At 34.5% G+C, this 19,920-nt stretch overlaps 1 protein-coding gene across 4 annotated transcripts in view; it reads right to left on the reverse strand.

The window, feature by feature from the left end:
- RIMS2 (regulating synaptic membrane exocytosis 2) overlaps positions 1–19,920 on the reverse strand; it is a 601,723-nt gene that overhangs the window by 235,773 nt on the left and 346,030 nt on the right. For all 4 annotated transcript variants that reach the window (XM_069600407.1, XM_069600406.1, XM_069600408.1 and 1 more), the window contains 2 exons: positions 4,132–4,200; positions 1,624–1,780 (listed from right to left, as the gene is read on the reverse strand). In XM_069600407.1, coding sequence (XP_069456508.1) covers positions 1,624–1,780; positions 4,132–4,200 — 226 coding nt within the window. The remainder of the gene's footprint in view (positions 1–1,623; positions 1,781–4,131; positions 4,201–19,920) is intronic.

Here is a 19,920-nt window from a genome sequence, read left to right on the forward strand (position 1 = left end):
CAGGAGACCTGGGTTCGATTCTTGGGTTGGAAAGATCCCCTGGAGAAGGAAATGGCAACCCACTCTAGTATTCTTGCCTGGAGAATCCCAGGGACCGGGGAGCCTGGCAGACTACAGTCTATGGGGTCCCAAGAGTTGGACATGACTGAGTGACTAAACACATTCTTTTCCATGATGGAACAAACCTTTTACACAAGCTCCTGCTACTACAGGCTTTCTGTTAAGTGCAGGAATCTAATCTAAAATCCATGAATGAATGAATCTAATCTAAAATCCATGCCTATTTTCTACTGGTGTGTTCAAATATTCATTCTCTGATAAGTCAAGAATTCTTTTTTTTTTTAATGAGAAAGGGCTTAATTTACTAAAACTACAAATTTAAAATCTTATTTCAGATTACAAATCTTATTATTCTACTGCTAAGTCTACCACATTTAAACAGTTACTTTTAACTGTTTAAACGAAGACTTAATAATTTTAGTCCCATTTATACACTTACCTAAATCTTCAAATGTTTTAAACTGTTTATAAATTTAATATATTAAATTTTCTCTTTAATTAATTGTCTAAATAAACATTTAAGTACTTAATATCCTTATAATTAAATAAGTTAAATTTATAAATATAATAAATCTTGTTCTCTTAGACAGTCTAATGCCATGTATAAAATTAAGATGTCAACCTAAAATTCTAAGTCTAAATGTCTAAAACTAAATTACTCATTTAAAATAAGTGTTCTAAGATTGCTATTCTAAAGGTTCAAATTGCCTTAAACATTGCAAGTATATAAAATGTGAAATTATGCACATATTTCCTGTTCAGAAACATTATCTCCTTGGTTCTTACTCTAGTAAGCCCTTCTATAACTTAACTGGATTGATTCGGAAACATTATTTCCATGGTTCTTACTCTAATAAGCATTTCTATAACTTAACTGGATTGATTAGAGGTTTCCTCTAAATGTAAGACCTGGAATTGCAGATTTCCAAGCAATTCTTCCCACTGCTCATGCATTTCCTTTTAGTCTTCTCATGATTGTTCTTAATTGTACTGCTGCAACAAATGTTTATTCTTTCCTATTTCTTAAAATGTCAATATTACTCATGAGTACAATTCGTTGGGTCTAACTAGACCTGCTCAATATATATATGAAAGTGGAATTTGTATCTTCTTTTGATGGACGTTGAGTTTGAGTGAACTCCAGGAGTTGGTGATGGACAGGGAGGCCTGGCGTGCTGCGATTCATGGGGTTGCAAAGAGTTGGACACGACTGAGCAACTGAACTGAACTTATGACTATGAACTTATAATAAAATCATATTTAGGTCATCCAAAGTTACAAAGCAGCCCATATTTCGTATTACTCTCCTTATATAGGCTATTGACTAGCACATATGTTTTTCCCTAAACAACTTTTTTCTATAAGAACCTATCTTTATAAATTTCTATGGCAACCCACTCCAGTATTCTTGCCTGGAGAATCCCAGGGATGGGGGAGCCCGGTGGGCTGCCGTCTATGGGGTCGCACAAAGTCGGACACGACTGAAGCGACTTAGCAGCAGCAAGAATATTTTAAGATAAATAGGCTTATAATATCATCCTACAAAATGTTATGCTGTCTTACCTTTGTGGAGGAGGGACACTGGGTGACCAAGATCTAGTCCTTCCTATAACATCTACTCGGTGTGGAGACCCTGATGGTGAACAGTGGTTTGATGACATTACTTGCTCTGGCACTGACAATGTTGAGCTTTGAAGATCTCGACCATTGTGTCGATAATCTAAAGGTGGAAATATTAAGATTACAGTTATCCACACACTGAGATGTTTAGTATTTTGTAATTTACTGAAAAACATAAAATGTTAGTGAAAGGCTTTAAATATAGTAAATGAAAAGCATAATGAATAAAGCACAATGCTAACATAAAATAATATTTTATAAACACTTAAATTGAGAAGGAATGACAAATATTCAAATATTTAGACAGCTACTATGCTCACATTTTTACACAGTTAGTAATCTTCATTAAAAGAATTAAGCTTATTCTAAAAACATTTTCATCTCTTCATTGACCAGAAGAGCTTCAGATAGTTCTCAACAACTATAAATATTTAGAATAATTAACCTGACAAAAAGTTACTACTTTCTATAGTGCATGCATGTTCAGTTGCTTAAGTCGTGTCCAACTCTTTGCAACCCCATGTACTGTAGCCCGCCCGGCTCCTCTGTCTACGGGATTTTCCAGGCAAGAATGGCCAAGTTGGCTCAGTTGGTAAAGAATCTGCCTGTAATGCAGGAGACCCAGGTTTGATCCCTGGTTCAGGAAGATACCCTGGAGAAGAAAATGGCAACCCACTCCAGTATTCTTGCCTGGAGAATTCCATGGACAGAGGAGCCGGGCAGGCTACAGTCAATGGGACTGTAAAGAGTCGGACAGGACTGTGTGACTAACTTCCACTTTCAGGCAAGAATACTGGAGTGGGTTGCCATGCCTTCCTTCAGGTGATCTTCCCAAACCAGGGATCAAACCTGAGTCTCCTGTGTCTCCTGCATTGGCAAGTTGGTTCTTTACCCACTGAGCAACCTGGGAATCCCAATTTCTATAGTCTATATAGATATTTCTTTAAGAAATAAACAGTATTAGAAAGCATTCTGAATATCATTTGAAGTAAACATTTAAACTTTGATTCCAAGTATTTGAAGTTATCTCAAAAATTACACTTGACTTCAAAATAGCAATACAGAGGATATTATACAACACTATTTTTTCCTCAATGGATTATTGAATGAATCACCATATAGCAAAAAAATTAATAATACCGAGACAAGAAACAATGATGTTTTATGGTGGTAAACAATAATGAGCCCAGGATAAACACTTTGTATTGTGTAAGCTTGCTAAATAATATTCTGCAATAGCAAAGATTATTGCAGAAAGTATTAACCCAAATAATGAATGATTCCTGAAAAAATTTTTCAAAAGATATATTCTTTAATAAAATGGAAAAAAACAACATAATCATTTTTTTGTCACCCTGGAAGTAGAAAATAAAAGAACTGAGATATGCCCCAAATGACATCAAAACAAAGAGCTTTAATGACCTGAAGAAAAATATTTTGGGTAAAAAAATCTGATGTGGCTAGATATTTAATAAAGGGAAGAAGTTGAAAAGTCAATTAATAAAAAATAGAATACAAGTAGGGGAAAATGCTAACAATCTCCAAGCAAGATATCATGAGAAATATGACTTTATTAAGATTCAATTCACAAATGATAAAACATGAAAAATATTTTTGTAGTCTTAGTGAATTAATATATTATTCACCTTAGTACAAAAAATAAAGGCTAAAAGGATTGTATTGAGTTTTTTTAAAATGTAGTACACTGACAGCAAGCAAACTGACTCATACTCTATCAAAATTTGTCCAACAAAAATTATCAGTCACTGATGCAACTGTAGCACATCTTATGTACAACATAAATATTTTGTTCATGATAAAATTGGCTATGCTTATGAAACTTGCTAGGCCAATTAACCTTCAAGCTGAAGAGAATCAAGCATTTTTATAATAGAGTATATTATATTTAAAAACATTTCTAAAATTTATTAAAAATAGCTACTTAGCTAAATTATTAAATCATCAGACAAATTTGTAGCCATAAGTGAGGCAATATTTTAAAACTACAATATCACAGTTTCAAAACGCAGCTGTATCTGATACTTAACAACAGTGAACAAAATTTTTAAAAAGTGCATTCAAATATTTGATACATGTGGCTGTTTGTGATAGTAAAAAGATTTTTTCCACATTGTTAGTGAAATACAAAGAAGCTTTAGTTATACAGTAACTTCTCAAACTTATAATGAAATCCTTCTTATTTAGTAATTTGAAAATAGAAAATTGGTAAGTACTTATGAGACATCTTTCAGTAAGAATATTCAATCTAACAATCTATACAGGTATTCCAGCAACTGGAATCATTCAGTTTAAACTGCCGTAAGGCTGTTTTGGGGGTGGGGGATAAACAGGGTAGTTCTTTGTAACCCATTAATTATATTTATCTGTCTATTTACACGTTCATTGGTAAATAATGATTATAGTTCCTTCTTATTACTATAAAATGCTTACCTGACACTACACCAATTCCATCATCACAGTCATAATCAGAGACCTCACTATCACTTATTCTCTTTGATCCTGTGAAGCAAACAATAGCAAATAATTAAAATCGCTGATCATTTAAGAAAAAGAAAAATCCTCACCAACCTAAAAAGCAAATGGGAGGATTTTGAGGGGAACACTTGAGGATAAAAAACAAGAAAAGTCATCATAAACTCACAAACACTCATTTTCACGTTTATTATGTGAGGATATTATTTTTAAATGTATGATAAAATTCCTAAAAGGATTAAAGCTTGAAATACTATTAAACATTAAAAAATATGTTAGTGATTTCATGCTAACTGATAAAATCTATTGAACAAAAATCCAAAGTCAAAAATAGCTCAATCAGTTTTAGATGCTTTTAGACAAATGCACTTAAATCTAGACAAATTTCTAAATACAAACAATGTTATATTCAAAGACATTCATGTGCCTTTTTCTAATACACGTGACTAATGAATTAAATATATCCAATTCTTTATTTTTCATGTTTATGGAGAGGAAGAATAATTTAAGACATCTTAAACATCCTTCCTAGTTGCTTCTCTGTTGCTTTAAGAAAGATATGAGAATAAATCATCCACAAACTAACTTAGGCATTATGAACTGTGGTTTATTTTCTAAGAAACCACCTAAGACAGAATAATAAGTATTATTATAAATCAATAGTCCTGTATGTGTTTTCCTTACAAATCTGTAACAAAACTTTAAAAGTTAATCATGCTATGGCAAAAATCACATTAAACTGAATTAAGTAGAGTTTGATTGACTAAATGGCTAAAGCAGATTGCTCTCACACTTAACTATGACATACATCACATAGACAAATAAAAACATCATAATTTTGTAATCTTTTCTCCTATGTGTGTCTGAGGAATAGGTACATAATTCATAAGAGAATCTTCTACTAAAGCACTTCTTTTTTTCTTGGTATCAGAAAATATTCAACGACAAATGAAGACAGTGCTTCTATTTCAAGAGGACTTGTTTTGTCTGTCTACTTACACAACACATTACTCATTAAATAGACGAAACTCTTATCAGAAAATAAATGCTTTCCTGTAAGGTTTATAAAACACTGAAAGCCCATGTTGTGTAAAACAGCAATAATTAAAATGTTCAGTCACTGATGCAATTCCTTTCAAGGAATGTCTTCCAACATCTGCAACCGCCCCCTAGAAATACGCTCTCTTTATGTTTTGCTTGTTGTAATCCCTGCCTTCTTGGGAGAGGAAGAGTCTTTTTTTGATAGGAACGGCAGTTCTTGTTTTTCTCCTTTTAATGGTTAGGTAGAAGATACCTATCTTTTTTTGGTCATGTGGTCCCACTGAATTAACTCACCACTACTTTCCTTCCAAATCCATATGTCATACATTTTAGACCCAATTGAATCTGAGGCTCTTATTGTTGCTTTGTTGCTAAGTCATGTCTGACTCTTTTGTATCCCCATGGACTGTAGCCCGCTAGGCTCCTCTTTCCTTGGGACTTCCCAGGCTAGAACACTGGAGTGGGTTGCTGTGTCCTTCTCCAGAGGGTCTTATAGCACTGGTTAATATGGAAACCACAGTTATCTGACAACATCTCAGCAGAATGGTCACAAAAGGATTTATAGAATCAGGACAGACACTGTAAATAAACTTATGAGAAAGGAAGGATAACACAGATGAGGCTATGAAGGAGAGAGTTAAGAATTGCTCAGTTGGTAATAAGATTTCACCTGTAAATAATCAAGGAAAAAGCAATGGTTATTTTAATGCTACGGGTCCAGCATAGAGCATAAAGATTACATGATTTTTGTCTTGGTCAAGGATCAGAGCTGCCTCTAATGTAAGACAAGAATGACACCAACATGAAACCTTTGTGTGTTGTCCTGTGTGTGTGAGACAGTAGGGGTTGGAGTCAGAGGCAGGGCAAACATGTGGCTTGTAAATGCTACTTCCTTCCAACTCTTGATTACTTTCCTGAAGGAAGTCTTGATTTATTTTGATATTAGTCCTATAGAAGTTAAATATATTGCAGTTATGTTCTCTCTATGTGGATCTTGTCTTTTCATATTCTGATGAATTCAAGTACTTAAGTTTAATGGCACTGAATATATCAATCTTTTCTTCTAAAACTGTTTTCAGGGTCTCCTTTAAGAAATTTCCCAAGCATATATACAAGTACAGAGATACTCTTATTTCCTTCTGAAAGTTTAAAAATGTTGCTTTGTGCATTTATATCCTTGTCCATCTTGAAATGAGTTTGTGAATGACAGGCGATATGGATGCAAATTCACTTTTAAAATATGGATAACACGTATCTCAGCATTGTTTATTCAATCATCCTCTTTCCACAACCATCTGCAATGTTACTTCTTCTGTTATAAATAAATGTATAGGACTTGTTTGGTGCTCTACTTCGTACAAGCTCACTGTCCTCGACAATAACTCACTGTCTTTGTTACTACAATGTTATATATTAAAATGCAAATAATTCACCTAATTATTCATATCTTTGATCTTTCTCCTTCACTCTTTGCTCTTCCATTTAAATTTTAAATTCAGGTTATCAAACTGCACAAAAAAACATTCTATTGGGATTTTGACTTGATAAATACATTAAATCAAAACACCAATCAGGGAGAAATGACACATTTTACAGCACTGTTTTACAAGCTATGAATATGGCATTCTCTTCATTCAAGTCGCCTTTAGGATCTCTCTGAAATGTTTTAACTTTGGTCACTCAAATTTTCCTTATTTATTGGATTTATCCTTTGTATCTTATCATTTCTATTGATTTTAGAAATACTGTTAAGATGATGTTTTCTAACCTAATTGCTCATAAACAGAAATGCAGTTTTATTGTAAAACAATGATAATCAGCCAACTTGTTAAAGTCTCTTTTTCCCTTGTAGCAGTAGTGCACTAACCACGCTCAGTGGCTAAGTCATGCCCGGCTCTGTGACCACATGGACTGTAGCCCACTGTCCATGAGGTTTTTCCAGCAAGAATACTGGAGTAGGTTGCCATTTCCTCCTCCAGGGGATCTTCCTGACCCATGGGTTGAACACGCATCTCCTGCATGGGCAGGCAGATTCTTTACCACTGACCTACCTCAGATATCCCTCCCTCCTTATTTTTAATGGTTTTGTTAGTATTTTCCTACGGAGACAATCTTTCTTTTCAGTCCTAAAGCCTTTTTCCTTTTTCTTGTCTTTTTATGCTAGTAAGTTCAATACTGGAAAGAAAAAGACCTTTTACATTTCTTTCTAATTTTGATTTTAAATTGAATATTTCTAATATTTCTCCATTAAAAGTGATATCTGCTGACTTTACATTCTATCAGATTGAGGAAAATCTTGTAAGTTCAATGATATTTCATAAATGATTTTCACGTTTTATTTACAATTGATTCTGGCCTGTTTCCTTCCTTGTACTAACCTTTCAGCTTAAAATCAAAGTTACACTAGCCCAACTAAATATAGACAACTAGTCCTATTTTAATCTCTGAGAGATTAATCTGTAAATTAAAAAATTCTGTTCTTTGAAATTTTGATAGAAATTATCTATAAAATTACCATTCCTTTGTGGGAATATTTTAAATTACTAATTCCATTTTGTAGTAGATGTAGAATGATATATTAATTCAAGGTTTAGTAAATCATATATTTTAAAAGAATTTCTTCACTTTAAGTTTTCAAACTGTTTGCTACATTTCTAACTTTATTTTTTAACGTGTTTTCTGAGATATCAATCATATTACCATTTGAATACTAACTGTACCTTCTTTTTATTCTGCCACAAATTTCATCACAGGTTTATTTTGTAAGGATTAAATTTTGGCTTTCATAATCCTAACTAGAAATTTGTTTCCTGTTTTATTGATTGTTGCTCTTACTTTAAGGCCTTCTTTCCTTGGATTTTTATGACAGAGGACAAGATGGTTGGATGGCATCACCGACTTGATGAACACAAGTTTGAGCAAGCTCCAGAAGTTGGTGATGGACAGGGAAGCCTAGTGTGCTGTAGTCCATGCGGTCCCAAAGAGTTGGACAAGACTGAGCAACTGAACTGAACTGATTTTTTTTCCTAAAACACTGGATGAGTACATTATAATTTTCAAGCTTTGAATATTTTGTTAATGTAAGCATTCCCCTGAGTACTTCTTTGCATTACACAAATATTTGTATGTAAATATGTGTTAAATTTTCTTCATGCGTCTAGAAGATATTTCCATATTTAATTATATTTAAGATACTATTGACTGATTAATCCATGACAAATCAGATATAATAGATTTTGAATTCTTTATAGTATGTGTCTATTTTTAAAATTTATCATGGGTATGGGTATAATATATCTCTTTCTTTAAAAATTGACATAGTTGCTTAGCCTAAATCATATCAATTCTTTGAAATCTGTCCAAAATGAATTATTGAATAGTATATTAATAATTCTTTAAAATGTTGCTTGTATATAAGAGAGGAATATGAATTCATTAAATGTTAGGTTCAGAGTTCTTTAACCATGAGATAAATTTGTTAATTCCGTGGTTTATTTTGTATTGTCCCTAAATTTTTGTTTGCTTGACCAATAAACGGTTGAGACAGAATTATATTGCACTTTCTTTTAATGGTTGTAAATTTGTTGATTTTTCTCTCTAGCTCTAATTAATGGTTACTGAAGCTGTTTCATTTATATATGCAAGTTTTTAATTATTTTGATAGACATAAATAATCATTTGAAAAAGTTTAACCTTCATTATGACAAAATGTCTCAGAAAACCAGTAAGAAGGAAACTTCTTCAAACTGATAAGAGGTGTTTACAAAAAACCTGCACCTAACATAACCCGTAATTATTAAATACAGAATGCATTCCCCCTAAAAGAAAGAACAAGCCAGTGATGTCCACTACAACCCCCTTTGATTCAATATTGTATTAGTAAAATACAAAGGAAATAAATGAAAGGCATACAGACTAGAAAGCAAGATGTAACATGATCATGTAAATTAAAAATCTTAAGTGAAAGTGAAGTGAAGTCGCTCAGTCATGTCCACTTCTTTGCAACCCCATAGACTGTAACCCGCCAGGCTCCTCTGTCCATGGGATTCTCCAGGCAAGTATACTGGAGTGGGTTGCCATTTCCTTCTCCAGGGGATCTTCCCAACCCAGGGACTGAACCCAGGTCTCCCGCATTGCAGGCAGACGCTTTAACCTCTGAGCCACCAGGAAAGCCTGTTATTAAGATTGATTAATCAATGAATTTAGCAACACTCTAGGATACATAGTCAACATACAAAAATGAACAATGAAAAATTAGAAACTTGTTTTCAAAACCACTATCATTTACAAAAATTTCCAAACATATGAAATATTTAGGAATACATTTAACATGAAATGTATGAAACATGTATGGCCCAAACCACAACACACCACTGTACTAGTTTCATATTGCTGCTGTAACACAGTACCAAACACTGTGAAGTTCAATACAACAGAAATCTATTGTCTCACAGTTCTGGAGGGTAGACGTCCAAAATCAGGGTGTCAGCAGTGCCATGCTCATTCTGATGTGCTCATTCTCTTCCTAGGGAGGAATACTTCCTGTGTCTTCTGGCTTCTAGTGTTTGCACGCAAGCTTTGGCATTCTTCCACTTGTAGGTCCATCATTCCAGTCACACAGTCATTTTCTCCCTGAATGTCTTCAGATTGTCTTCCTCTGTGCCTGTCTGTCTCCATGTCCAAATTTCCCCTTTTTATAGGGTCACCAGCCATATTTGATTAGGGTTTGCCCTTGTGGCCTCAGGAAAACTTGATTACCTCTGTAAAGACTTTATTTCCCCATAAAGTCACAGCTGAAGGTACTGGTTAGGACTTTAAGAACATATTTGGGGAACACAATTCAACTCATAACAACTGTTGAAAATTAAAGAAAATTTAAATAAATGGGGAGATTTTTTTGCAAAGTTGGAAACCAGAAGTTGTTAGACTAACATTCTCAGGGGGCTAAGAGAAAACAAAAATCATTCTTGAATTTTATATAAAGCAAATCTTTCCACCAGGAATGAATAAACAAACATATATGCAGAGAATCAAAGCCTACTTCCAGTTCTTCATTAAAAGAACTTCTTAAAACATGTGTACCTAAAAGTAGGGAAATTAATCCCAGAAGAAAGGGATGGAAAAAAGGAGAGCAGAGAGAGTTTTAAAACTTCAGATAAATAGAAATAAACTCTGAATTAACAAAATGTCAGTAATTATAATAATTACTAATTTAGAAGCAGAGGTAAAATCCTGGCAGTAATGTTTTAAATGGTAGGAGTGTGGTTGTGAATCAGACTGATTTTTAAAGTTTTGATTTGGTTAGGAAAAAAGGTAGCAATGTTAGTATTACTTTGTTAAGGGCACATGTTAGGATTTCAATAGTAATACTAAAAGAATAAAGATTAAAAATAAAAAAGCAGAGTGCACAGAATATGTTAGAAAAAATAATTATCTATATATGTATTTGTTTGTGTATGCATAGAACATCTCTGCAAAAATATAGATACTGGTAACAATGGTTCATTCAGGAAAAGAGAACTAGATGTTTGAAAAAATAAGGGCAATAGATTTTTTTTTTTTTACTATACACACTTTTGAATTTATACCCTATGAGTATATTAATTAAAATCAGTAGCAAAATTGTACATGTTTAATCTGTAGATGAAAAGCATTCAAGCTGTGTAGTTTAAATTTCTGGGAGGTTGTTACTATAACTTTGGTTTTTTAACTTCTCATTTCCATTTTTTCTGGTTTTTATAATAGGTGTGACATAACCAAGTCGGAGAAGGTGATGGCACCCCACTCCAGTACTCTCGCCTGGAAAATCCCATGGACGGAGGAGCCTGGTGGGCTGCAGTCCATGGGGTCATGAAGGTTGGACACGACTGAGCGACTTCACTTTCACTTTTCACTTTCATGCATTGGAGAAGGAAATGTCAACCCACTCCAGTGTTCTTGCCTGGAGAATCCCAGGGACCGGGGAGCCTGGAGGGCCGCCGTCTCTGGGGTCGCACAGAGTCAGACACGACTGACGCGACTCAGCAACAGCAGCAGCAGCCAAGTCAGCTCCTTTGGCTCCTGCAGCTTCTTCGGCTTCTTCGGCTTCTGCCGCTTCCGGAAGGCCTGTGTCAAGCGCAGTCGCACACAAAAGACACGGCTTCCTCAGTCAGTCACCCACAAGGTCATCGTCAGAGACACACTGGTTCTATTTGTCCTCATAGGTTCTAGTTTTCTTTGATTAACCTGGTTTTCATGCATGCTTTCTTTCCACGCTGACCTATGACCAACTGTAAACTTCGGGACCCCCTCCTGGGTGAGCTTCTCTGCTTTTGGCTAGCTCCACTTTGTGGTCTCTGGCAAATGATTCTACTCAGATTCTTCAATTATATGATTTGCAAATACTTAATTATCTTAACAATGTCCTTTAAAGAAAAAAGACAAAAACTTTATTTACTTTGAGGAAATACAATTCATTAGTTTCTTAAGTAATGGAACGCAATTTTGGGGGTACTAAGATATCTCTGACTAACCAAAGGTGACAAAGGTTTTTCCTAGGAGTTTTATACTTTTAAGGTGTGTGTGTGTGTGTGTGTGTGTATGCTCAGTCGTGTCTGACTCTTTTTGACCCTATAAACTGTAGCTCACCAGGCTCCTCTGTCCATGGAATTTTCCAGGCAAGAATACTGGAGTGGGTCGCCATTTTCTTCTCCAGGGGATCTTTGTGACCCAGGGATCCTGCATTGCCAAGCAGATTCTTTACCACTGCACCACCTCGGAGTTTCATAATTCTAAGGTTTATGTTGATCTATTCTGAGTAAACCTTATAATGGTGTGAAATGTGGATAGAGGTTCATTTTTAAAATCACTTGACCTTTTGTACCTGACACTTGATTTAGCATTTTTTAAAATTCAACCACATTGTTGTATGTATTAGTACTTTTTCCCCTGTTATTTATAGTAATCTGCTGCATGAATACTACTTCTGTGTATTATCAATAATGCTATACACTCATGTACAAGTCTTTGAGTGGATATTCATTTTCATGTCATCTGCCTGTCAGTGAGTTGCTACGTTATACGGTAAATTTATTTTTTTTAATAAATCATCAAACTCTTTTCCAAAGAACTATACCATTTCATATTTCTAGCAGTAAATATATTAGGGTTTCAACTTCTCAATATCCTTGCCAAAATTTGTTATTATTCTTCTTTTGTATTTTATTGATTTTAGCTGGAGAAGGCAATGGCAACCCACTTCAGTACTCTTGCCTGGAAAATCCCATGGATGGAGGAGCCTGGTAGGCTGTAGTCTATGGGGTCACGAAGAGTCGGACACTTACCGTGCGACTTCACTTTCGCTTTTCACTTTCCTGCATTGGAGAAGGAAATGGCAACCCACTCCAGTGTTCTTGTCTGGAGAATCCCAGGGACAGTGGAGCCTGGTGGGCTGCCATCTGTGGAGTTGCACAGAGTCGGACACAACTGAAGCGACTTAGCAGCAGCAGCACTGGGTATGAATTGATAATTTCATGTGGTTAAAATTTATATTTCATTAGCAAATAATGATTTGGGGCATCTGTTCATGTGTTTATTTGTCATCTGTACATCTTCTTCCATGAAAAGACAATACAATTTTTTTGCCCACTTTTTGATTGCATTATTTGTCTTGTTATTGAATTTTAACTTTTGTTTATATATTGTGGGTGCAAGTCCTTTGTCAGATATATGATTTGCAAGTGTTTTCTCCAAAATACTTTGGAGTGGCTCATCTTTTTTACCTTCTTAATGGTGTCTTGAAACAAAACATTTTAAAATTTTATGAAGTCAAATTTATTTCCTCATTCTTCTATTGATTTTGTTTTTGGTATTGTATTAAAGACACTTCTGCCTAGCCTAAGGTAATATAGATCTCTCCTATGTTTTTTATTAAGAGTTTTATAGTCTTAGCTTATAGTCAGGTCTTTGATACATTTTTAAGTTGATTTTTGTGGATGGTGTGAGATAGTTTCTAAAATAATCTTTTAACATAAGGATATTTGATTGTTCCTGCACTATTAGTTATAAAGATAATACTTTTCTCACTGGGCTTCCTTTGCAGTCTGTTGAAAATCAGCTGACCATAAACATAAGGGCTTATTTTTAAATTCTAAACTAGATCACATTTATTTGTAGTTTATCATTTGGCCAGCACCACACTATTATGATTACTGCAGCTTTATATGTTTTGAAATCAGGAAATACAAGATTTCCAAATTTATTTTTGTTTTGGCTGTTCAGAATCTTTTGCGTGTCTATATAAATTTTAAGATCAGCTTGCTAATTTCAGCAAAAAATATCCTGCTTACATTTTGATATGGATTACATTGAATCTAAAACTCAAACTCAGGAAGAACTGCTATCTTAATAATATTGAGTCTTACAATCCATGAATGTGAAATATCTCTCAATTTATGTAAATTATCCATTAATTTTTCAACAATTTCTGTGACTTCTTTAGTATGCAAGTTTGCACTTATTTTTGAAATATATTCACAAGTATTTTAATTTACTTACTTTAAAATGAATAAAAATATGCTAAATTTCCTTTTCAAAATGTTAGTGGCTAGTATAAAAGATACAATTAAGATATTGTCCAATTATCTAGGAACCTTGCTGACATTGTTTATTAGCCTCAGTAGCTTTCTATGGATTCTTTACAATTTTTTATATACAGCATCATGTCATTTGTGAATAAAAACATTTCACTTCTTCCATTCGTTCTGAATGCCTTTTATTTAGTTTTCTTGCATCACTACTTTAACTAGAGTCTCCAATCCATTGCTGAATAGAAATTCTAAGAGGAGACATCCTTGCTTTGTTCCTAGTTAGGGGGAAAGCATTCAGTCTTTTACAATCAATAATGGTGTCAGCTGTAGGTTTTTGTAGGTTCTCTATATCAAAGTGAGGAAGTTCTCCCCTATTCCAACTTCACTGATCACTTCTTTCATGAGTGGGTGTTGGATTTTTTCATATATATCTTTTCATAGGATTATATGGTTTTTGTCCTTTTTTTCATTAATATAGTGAATTGAGTTTTAGTTAGTAAACCAACTTTATATTACTAGGATAAATCCTTCTCAGTTACAGTGTATAACATATTGCTGGATTTGATTTACTAATTTTGTTGAGGATTTCTTCTTATGTTCACGGATCTTGACTTCTAGATTTCCTGTGATATGTTTGTCTGACTTTGGTATCAGGATAATATTGACCTAATGGAATTAATTGGAAAATAATTCCTTTTCTATTTTTCTCAAAGAATTTGAGACGTATTGGTATTTATTTTTACAAGTACCATAGAATTCTTCATGTTCATCACTGGTAAAGCCACCAAGCCTAGGCTTTATTTGTGGGGAAATCTTCATTACTGATTCAACTTCTTTATATGTTATACATTTATTCAGATTTTTAAAATCTGTTTCTGTAATTTATGAATCTAGACATTTTCCCATTTCATCTAGGTTGTTTAATTTCATAGCATAAAAGTGTTCATTATATTCCTATGTGATTCTCCAGAGTATTCCCTTTAAATTCGGTTAAATTAGTAGGGATTTCCAAAGCATTTCAATAATCTGTGTCATTTTCCTTGGTCAATTTTGTTCAGCTATTCAAAAATCATAGTTAATTTCTTTTTTATTTTTAAAAAATTAATCTAGTCTAACAATCTCTATAAATTTTCTCTAAGTAACTTGAAGCTTTATTATTACATGTTTAAATGTTGAGAATTGGTATTATCTCTTGATCAATTTACCCTTTTTTTTTTTTTTTTAGTTTCTGAATTGTTTTTCTAATTTTTATTTTTACTTCATTTTGCTTTACAATACTGTATTGGTTTTGCCATACATTGACATGAATCAGCCACGGGTGTACATGAGTCCCCAGTCCTGAACCCCCCTCCCACCTCCCACCCCACCCTTTTATTATTATAAAATAAACACTGTCCCTGGTAATATATTTGCTCTAAAATCTAATTTGTCTAATATAACATAGGTAATTCATATTTCTTTTAATTTATATTAGCATATTATATCTTTCCTATTCTTTTCATTAAAACTCCTTGTGTTTTATATTTATAATGGGTTTCTTGTAGGCAGCATATGGCTGGGTCTTAAAAAAAAATCCAATCTCTGTCTTTTTATTGGGGTATTTTTACTATTTACACTTAATGTGATCATTGACTTTATTGGCTTATATTATCAACTTACTATTTATTTTCTAGTTGTCCCTTTGTTCCATTTTCCCTCTTTTTCTGTATTCCTTTCAATGAAAAGTTACTTTTCTGGATTCATTTTCTCTTTTCTCCTGGCTTATTAGCACTAACACTTTATTTTGTGATTGGAGGGCTTACAGTACACATATTTAACTTATTACAATCTACATTCAATAATACACTCAGTAATCCATAAAAACACTATAGTCATACACTTCTATTTCTCCTCTCTTTACCTTTCTGCTGCTATTGTCATGTATTTCACATGTACTGCAAACCTTGTACTGTATTGCTATTTGTTTAAATAGTCAATTAAACATATTTAAACAAGAAAAAAATCTTATATATTTATCCATGAAGTTACCTTTTCTGATAGTCCTCTTTCTTTTATATACATTCATATTCTATATCTCTGTCTGGTATCATTCTTCTTCCTTTTGATTGCAGAAGGATTAAAGGACTTTCTTTAATATTTGTTAAGGGCAAGTTATGTGAACCGTGAATTTCCTGATGTTCAAGCTGGTTTTAGAAAAGGCAGAGGAACCAGAGATCAAATTGCCAACATCCGCTGGATCATAGAAAAAGCAAGAGAGTTCCAGAAAAAACATCTATTTCTGCTTTATTGACTATGCCAAAGCCTTTCACTGTGTGGATCACAAGAAACTGTGGAAAATTCTGAGAGAGATGGGAATACCAGACCACCTGACCTGCCTCTTGAGAAATCTGTATGCAGGTCAGGAAGCAACAGTTAGAACTCGACATGGAACAACAGACTGGTTCCAAATAGGAAAAGGAGTGTGTCAAGGCTGCATATTGTCACCTTGCTTATTTAACTTATATGCAGAGTACATCATGAGAAATGTTAGACTGGAAGAAACACAAGCTGGAATCAAGATTGCCGGGAGAAATATCAATAACCTCAGATATGCAGATGACACCACCCTTATGGTAGAAAGTGAAGAGGAACTCAAAAGCCTCTTGATGAAAGTGAAGGAGGAGAGTGAAAAAGTTGGCTTAAAGCTCAACATTCAGAAAACAAAGATTATGGCATCTGGTCCCATCACTTCATGGGAAATAGATGGGGAAACAGTGGAAACAGTGTCAGACTTTATTTTGGGGGCTCCAAAATCACTGCAGATGGTGACTGCAGCCATGAAATTAAAAGATGCTTACTCCTTGGAAGAAAAGTTATGACCAACCTAGATAGCATATTCAAAAGCAGAGACATTACTTTGCCAACTATGGTCCATCTAGTCAAGGCTATGGTTTTTCCAGTAGTCATGTATGGATGTGAGAGTTGGACTGTGAAGAAGGCTGAGCGCCGAAGAATTGATGCTTTTGAATTGTGGTGTTGGAGAAGACTCTTGAGAGTCCCTTGGACTGCAAGGAGATCCAACCAGTCCATTCTGAAGGAGATCAGCCCTGGGATTTCTTTGGAAGGAATGATGCTAAAGCTGAAACTCCAGTACTTTGGCCACCTCATGCGAAAAGTTGACTCATTAGAAAAGGCCCTGATGCTGGGAGGGATTGGGGGCAGGAGGAGAAGGGGACGACAGAGGATGAGATGGCTGGATGGCATCACGGACTCAATGGACGTGAGTCTGAGTGAACTCCAGGAGTTGGTGATGGACAGAGAGGCCTGGTGTGCTGCAATTCATGGGGTCGCAAAGAGTCAGACACGACTGAGTGACTGAACTGAACTGAACTGAAGGGCAAGTCTTCTGGTGATGAGCTCTTTCAGCAGTTGTGTGTTTGAAAAGATTTTATTTTGCTTTCATTTTTGTAGGAAATATGAATGGGCATGAATTCTAGATTGATATTTTTTCTTTGAGTATTCACATTGTTTCCTATGCAAAATCTGCAGTCATCTTTACCTTTATTTCTCAGTTATGTGTTGAGTTTATTTCCTCTCAATGCTACAAGATTTTCTATTTGTGATTAGTTTTAAAGAACATAATTTTAAGGTGCCTTGGTATATTATTTATGCTTCTTGTGCTTGGAGTTCAGTGACATTCCTGTATATGTAGGTTTATCGGTTTCCATCAAATTGGGCAATTGATCAGCCATTATTTCTTCAAATATCTTTGTGCTTCCGCCTCTCCTCTCCTGCAGGGGCTTAGGGACTTAAATTACCTGTGTATTAGATAGCTTCAAAGGTCCATATTGTCAAAGCTATGGTGTTCCAGTAGTCACGTACAGAATGTGAGTTGGACCATAATGAAAGCTGAGTGCCGAAGAATTGATGCTTTTGAACTGTGGTGCTGGGGAAGACTCTTGAGAGTCCCCTGGACTGCAAGGAGATCCAACAAGTCCATCCTAAAGCAAATCAGTCCTGAACAGTCATTGGAAGGACTAATGCTGAAGCTGAAACTCCAATACTTTGGCCACCTGATGTGAAGAACTGACTCATTTGAAAAGACCCTGATGCTGGGAAAGACTGAAGGCAGGAGGAAAAGGGGATGACAGAGGATAAGATGGTCAGATGGCATCACTGATTCAATGGATATGAGTCTGAGCAAGCTCCAGGAGTTGGTGATGGACAGGGAAGCTTGGCATGCTGCAGTTCATGGGGTTGCAAAGAGTTGGACACAACTGAGCAACTGAACTGAATTGTTATAGCTCTTACTTAATTTTGGTTCATTTATGTCCTTTTAATGATTTTTTTTTTCCTTTTCTACATGCCTGGTAATTTTTAATTGGATGCCAGCCATTGTGAATTTTATATTGTATGTTGGATGCTTTTATATTCCTTTAAATATTCTTAAGCTTTCTTCTACATGGAGTTTTCATATAAACACTTCGTTCCTTTCAGTTCGTGCTCTAAAAATTTTTTAAATGTTATATCGTGTTCTATGGCTAACTATTCTTCACTACTGAGGTCAGACATTTCTGTATACTCAATACAATGTCCTGTGAAACTTGATGTTTCCAGACTCACTGGATAAAAAAAAAAAAAAAGACCCTATTCTCAGGTATTGTTACCTCTAATCCTTTCGGGTGGTTCTTTGCCCAGCATTGGGGCGCCTCCTCCATTCACTCATTCACCAGCCTCGTCTGAACACTTGAGAGGGATCTTTAGTGGTGCTTGCGTCCCCTCTCTGCATAGTTCTCTCCTGTCCAGTAGTCTGTCTCCCTGCATTCAGCTCCATCGCCCTAACTCAGGGAATCTGTAGGTTCCATCTGGGCTCCTCCCACTATGCTGCGTGCAGGAAATTCTCTTCAACAGAATTAGGCAAGGGCAGTTACAGGGTTCAACTCATCTTAGTTCTCTCAGTAGTTCTTAGGGTTCTCTTAGCGGTAGCCTGATGCCCAGTGTTATTCAAACAGTTGTTTCTTGTACTTGTTCATTTTTGCTGTTGTTTTAAGGTGGGAAGGAAAGTCCAGCCCCTTTTACTCAATTCTGGTTGTAAATAGTAAGTCCTTCTTTTCGTTTTCATTTAGGGACTGAAAACTCAGTCCACTATTCCTGTGGTTTTAAATACCTTTTTTCCTGATCTTACTTAAGAAGTTAATTTTTTAAATACACAAGTTCATTAGACTAAATTTAAAATGTTAACCTTATTAAAATTGTTAAAAACCGAGAAAAAGCTCAGAAAGCAGTTAAAAAACTTACCATCAGTTTAATAGCTTGGCATATATGAATTTAAAAGTCATAAAACCTAAATCTATTTAGTTTTCCTTATAAGATACGAAAAATGGCTAAAATGATGGAAACTACAGCAAACACTGCAGTTTTAATTATATTTTAATTTAACATATTTAGAACATTTAACACTATTCCTTCATAAGTCAAAAATATAGCAAATTGCATCCATATATATTCAAAAGTTCTGAAATAGTGCACATGATAACACAATAATACACTAAAACATACTTCATTGATGAAATAATACCATACTAAATGAGACAAGAGCAGACACACTAAAATCACAAATCACTATATTTCAACAAAAGGTTTTTAATACCAAAATAATAAAGATGTCAACATGGGAGATACTGGAAAAGCTCTATAGGTAGAAAAAGAAAGCTAGTGACATTTTGTTTAGTCATTTTACATATACACAATAGCCAGACAAAGCACAAAACAACAAACCAATTCAACTGTGCATATGAATTCATGCATTAAACACTGTGCATGCTAAAATTTACCTGAATTATATGAACATAAGGCTTTATCTGGAAAAAAAATTAAAATGTCAAAATGGATTTAAAACTCTTTACATGCAAAAGGGATATTAAAATCTAATTTCTGCTTCACACTACAGAAGGTCATTCAACATTTTCATTTAAAAATTTAAAAGGCCATACTAGTCAGAATAAAATAATGAAGGAATTATAAATTTTACTAGGAACTTTGAATACATGAAACAGTTAGAGGCTAAGAGAGAAGCACAAATTAGAGAAGGTACATAAAATAAAAAATTAATATAGGCCTGCCCTGCATACTAATGATTATCAATTCTATTTTATATCAT

This window comes from Ovis canadensis, chromosome 9, assembly GCF_042477335.2.
Source record: "Ovis canadensis isolate MfBH-ARS-UI-01 breed Bighorn chromosome 9, ARS-UI_OviCan_v2, whole genome shotgun sequence".
NCBI classification, from domain to species: Eukaryota; Metazoa; Chordata; class Mammalia; order Artiodactyla; family Bovidae; genus Ovis; species Ovis canadensis.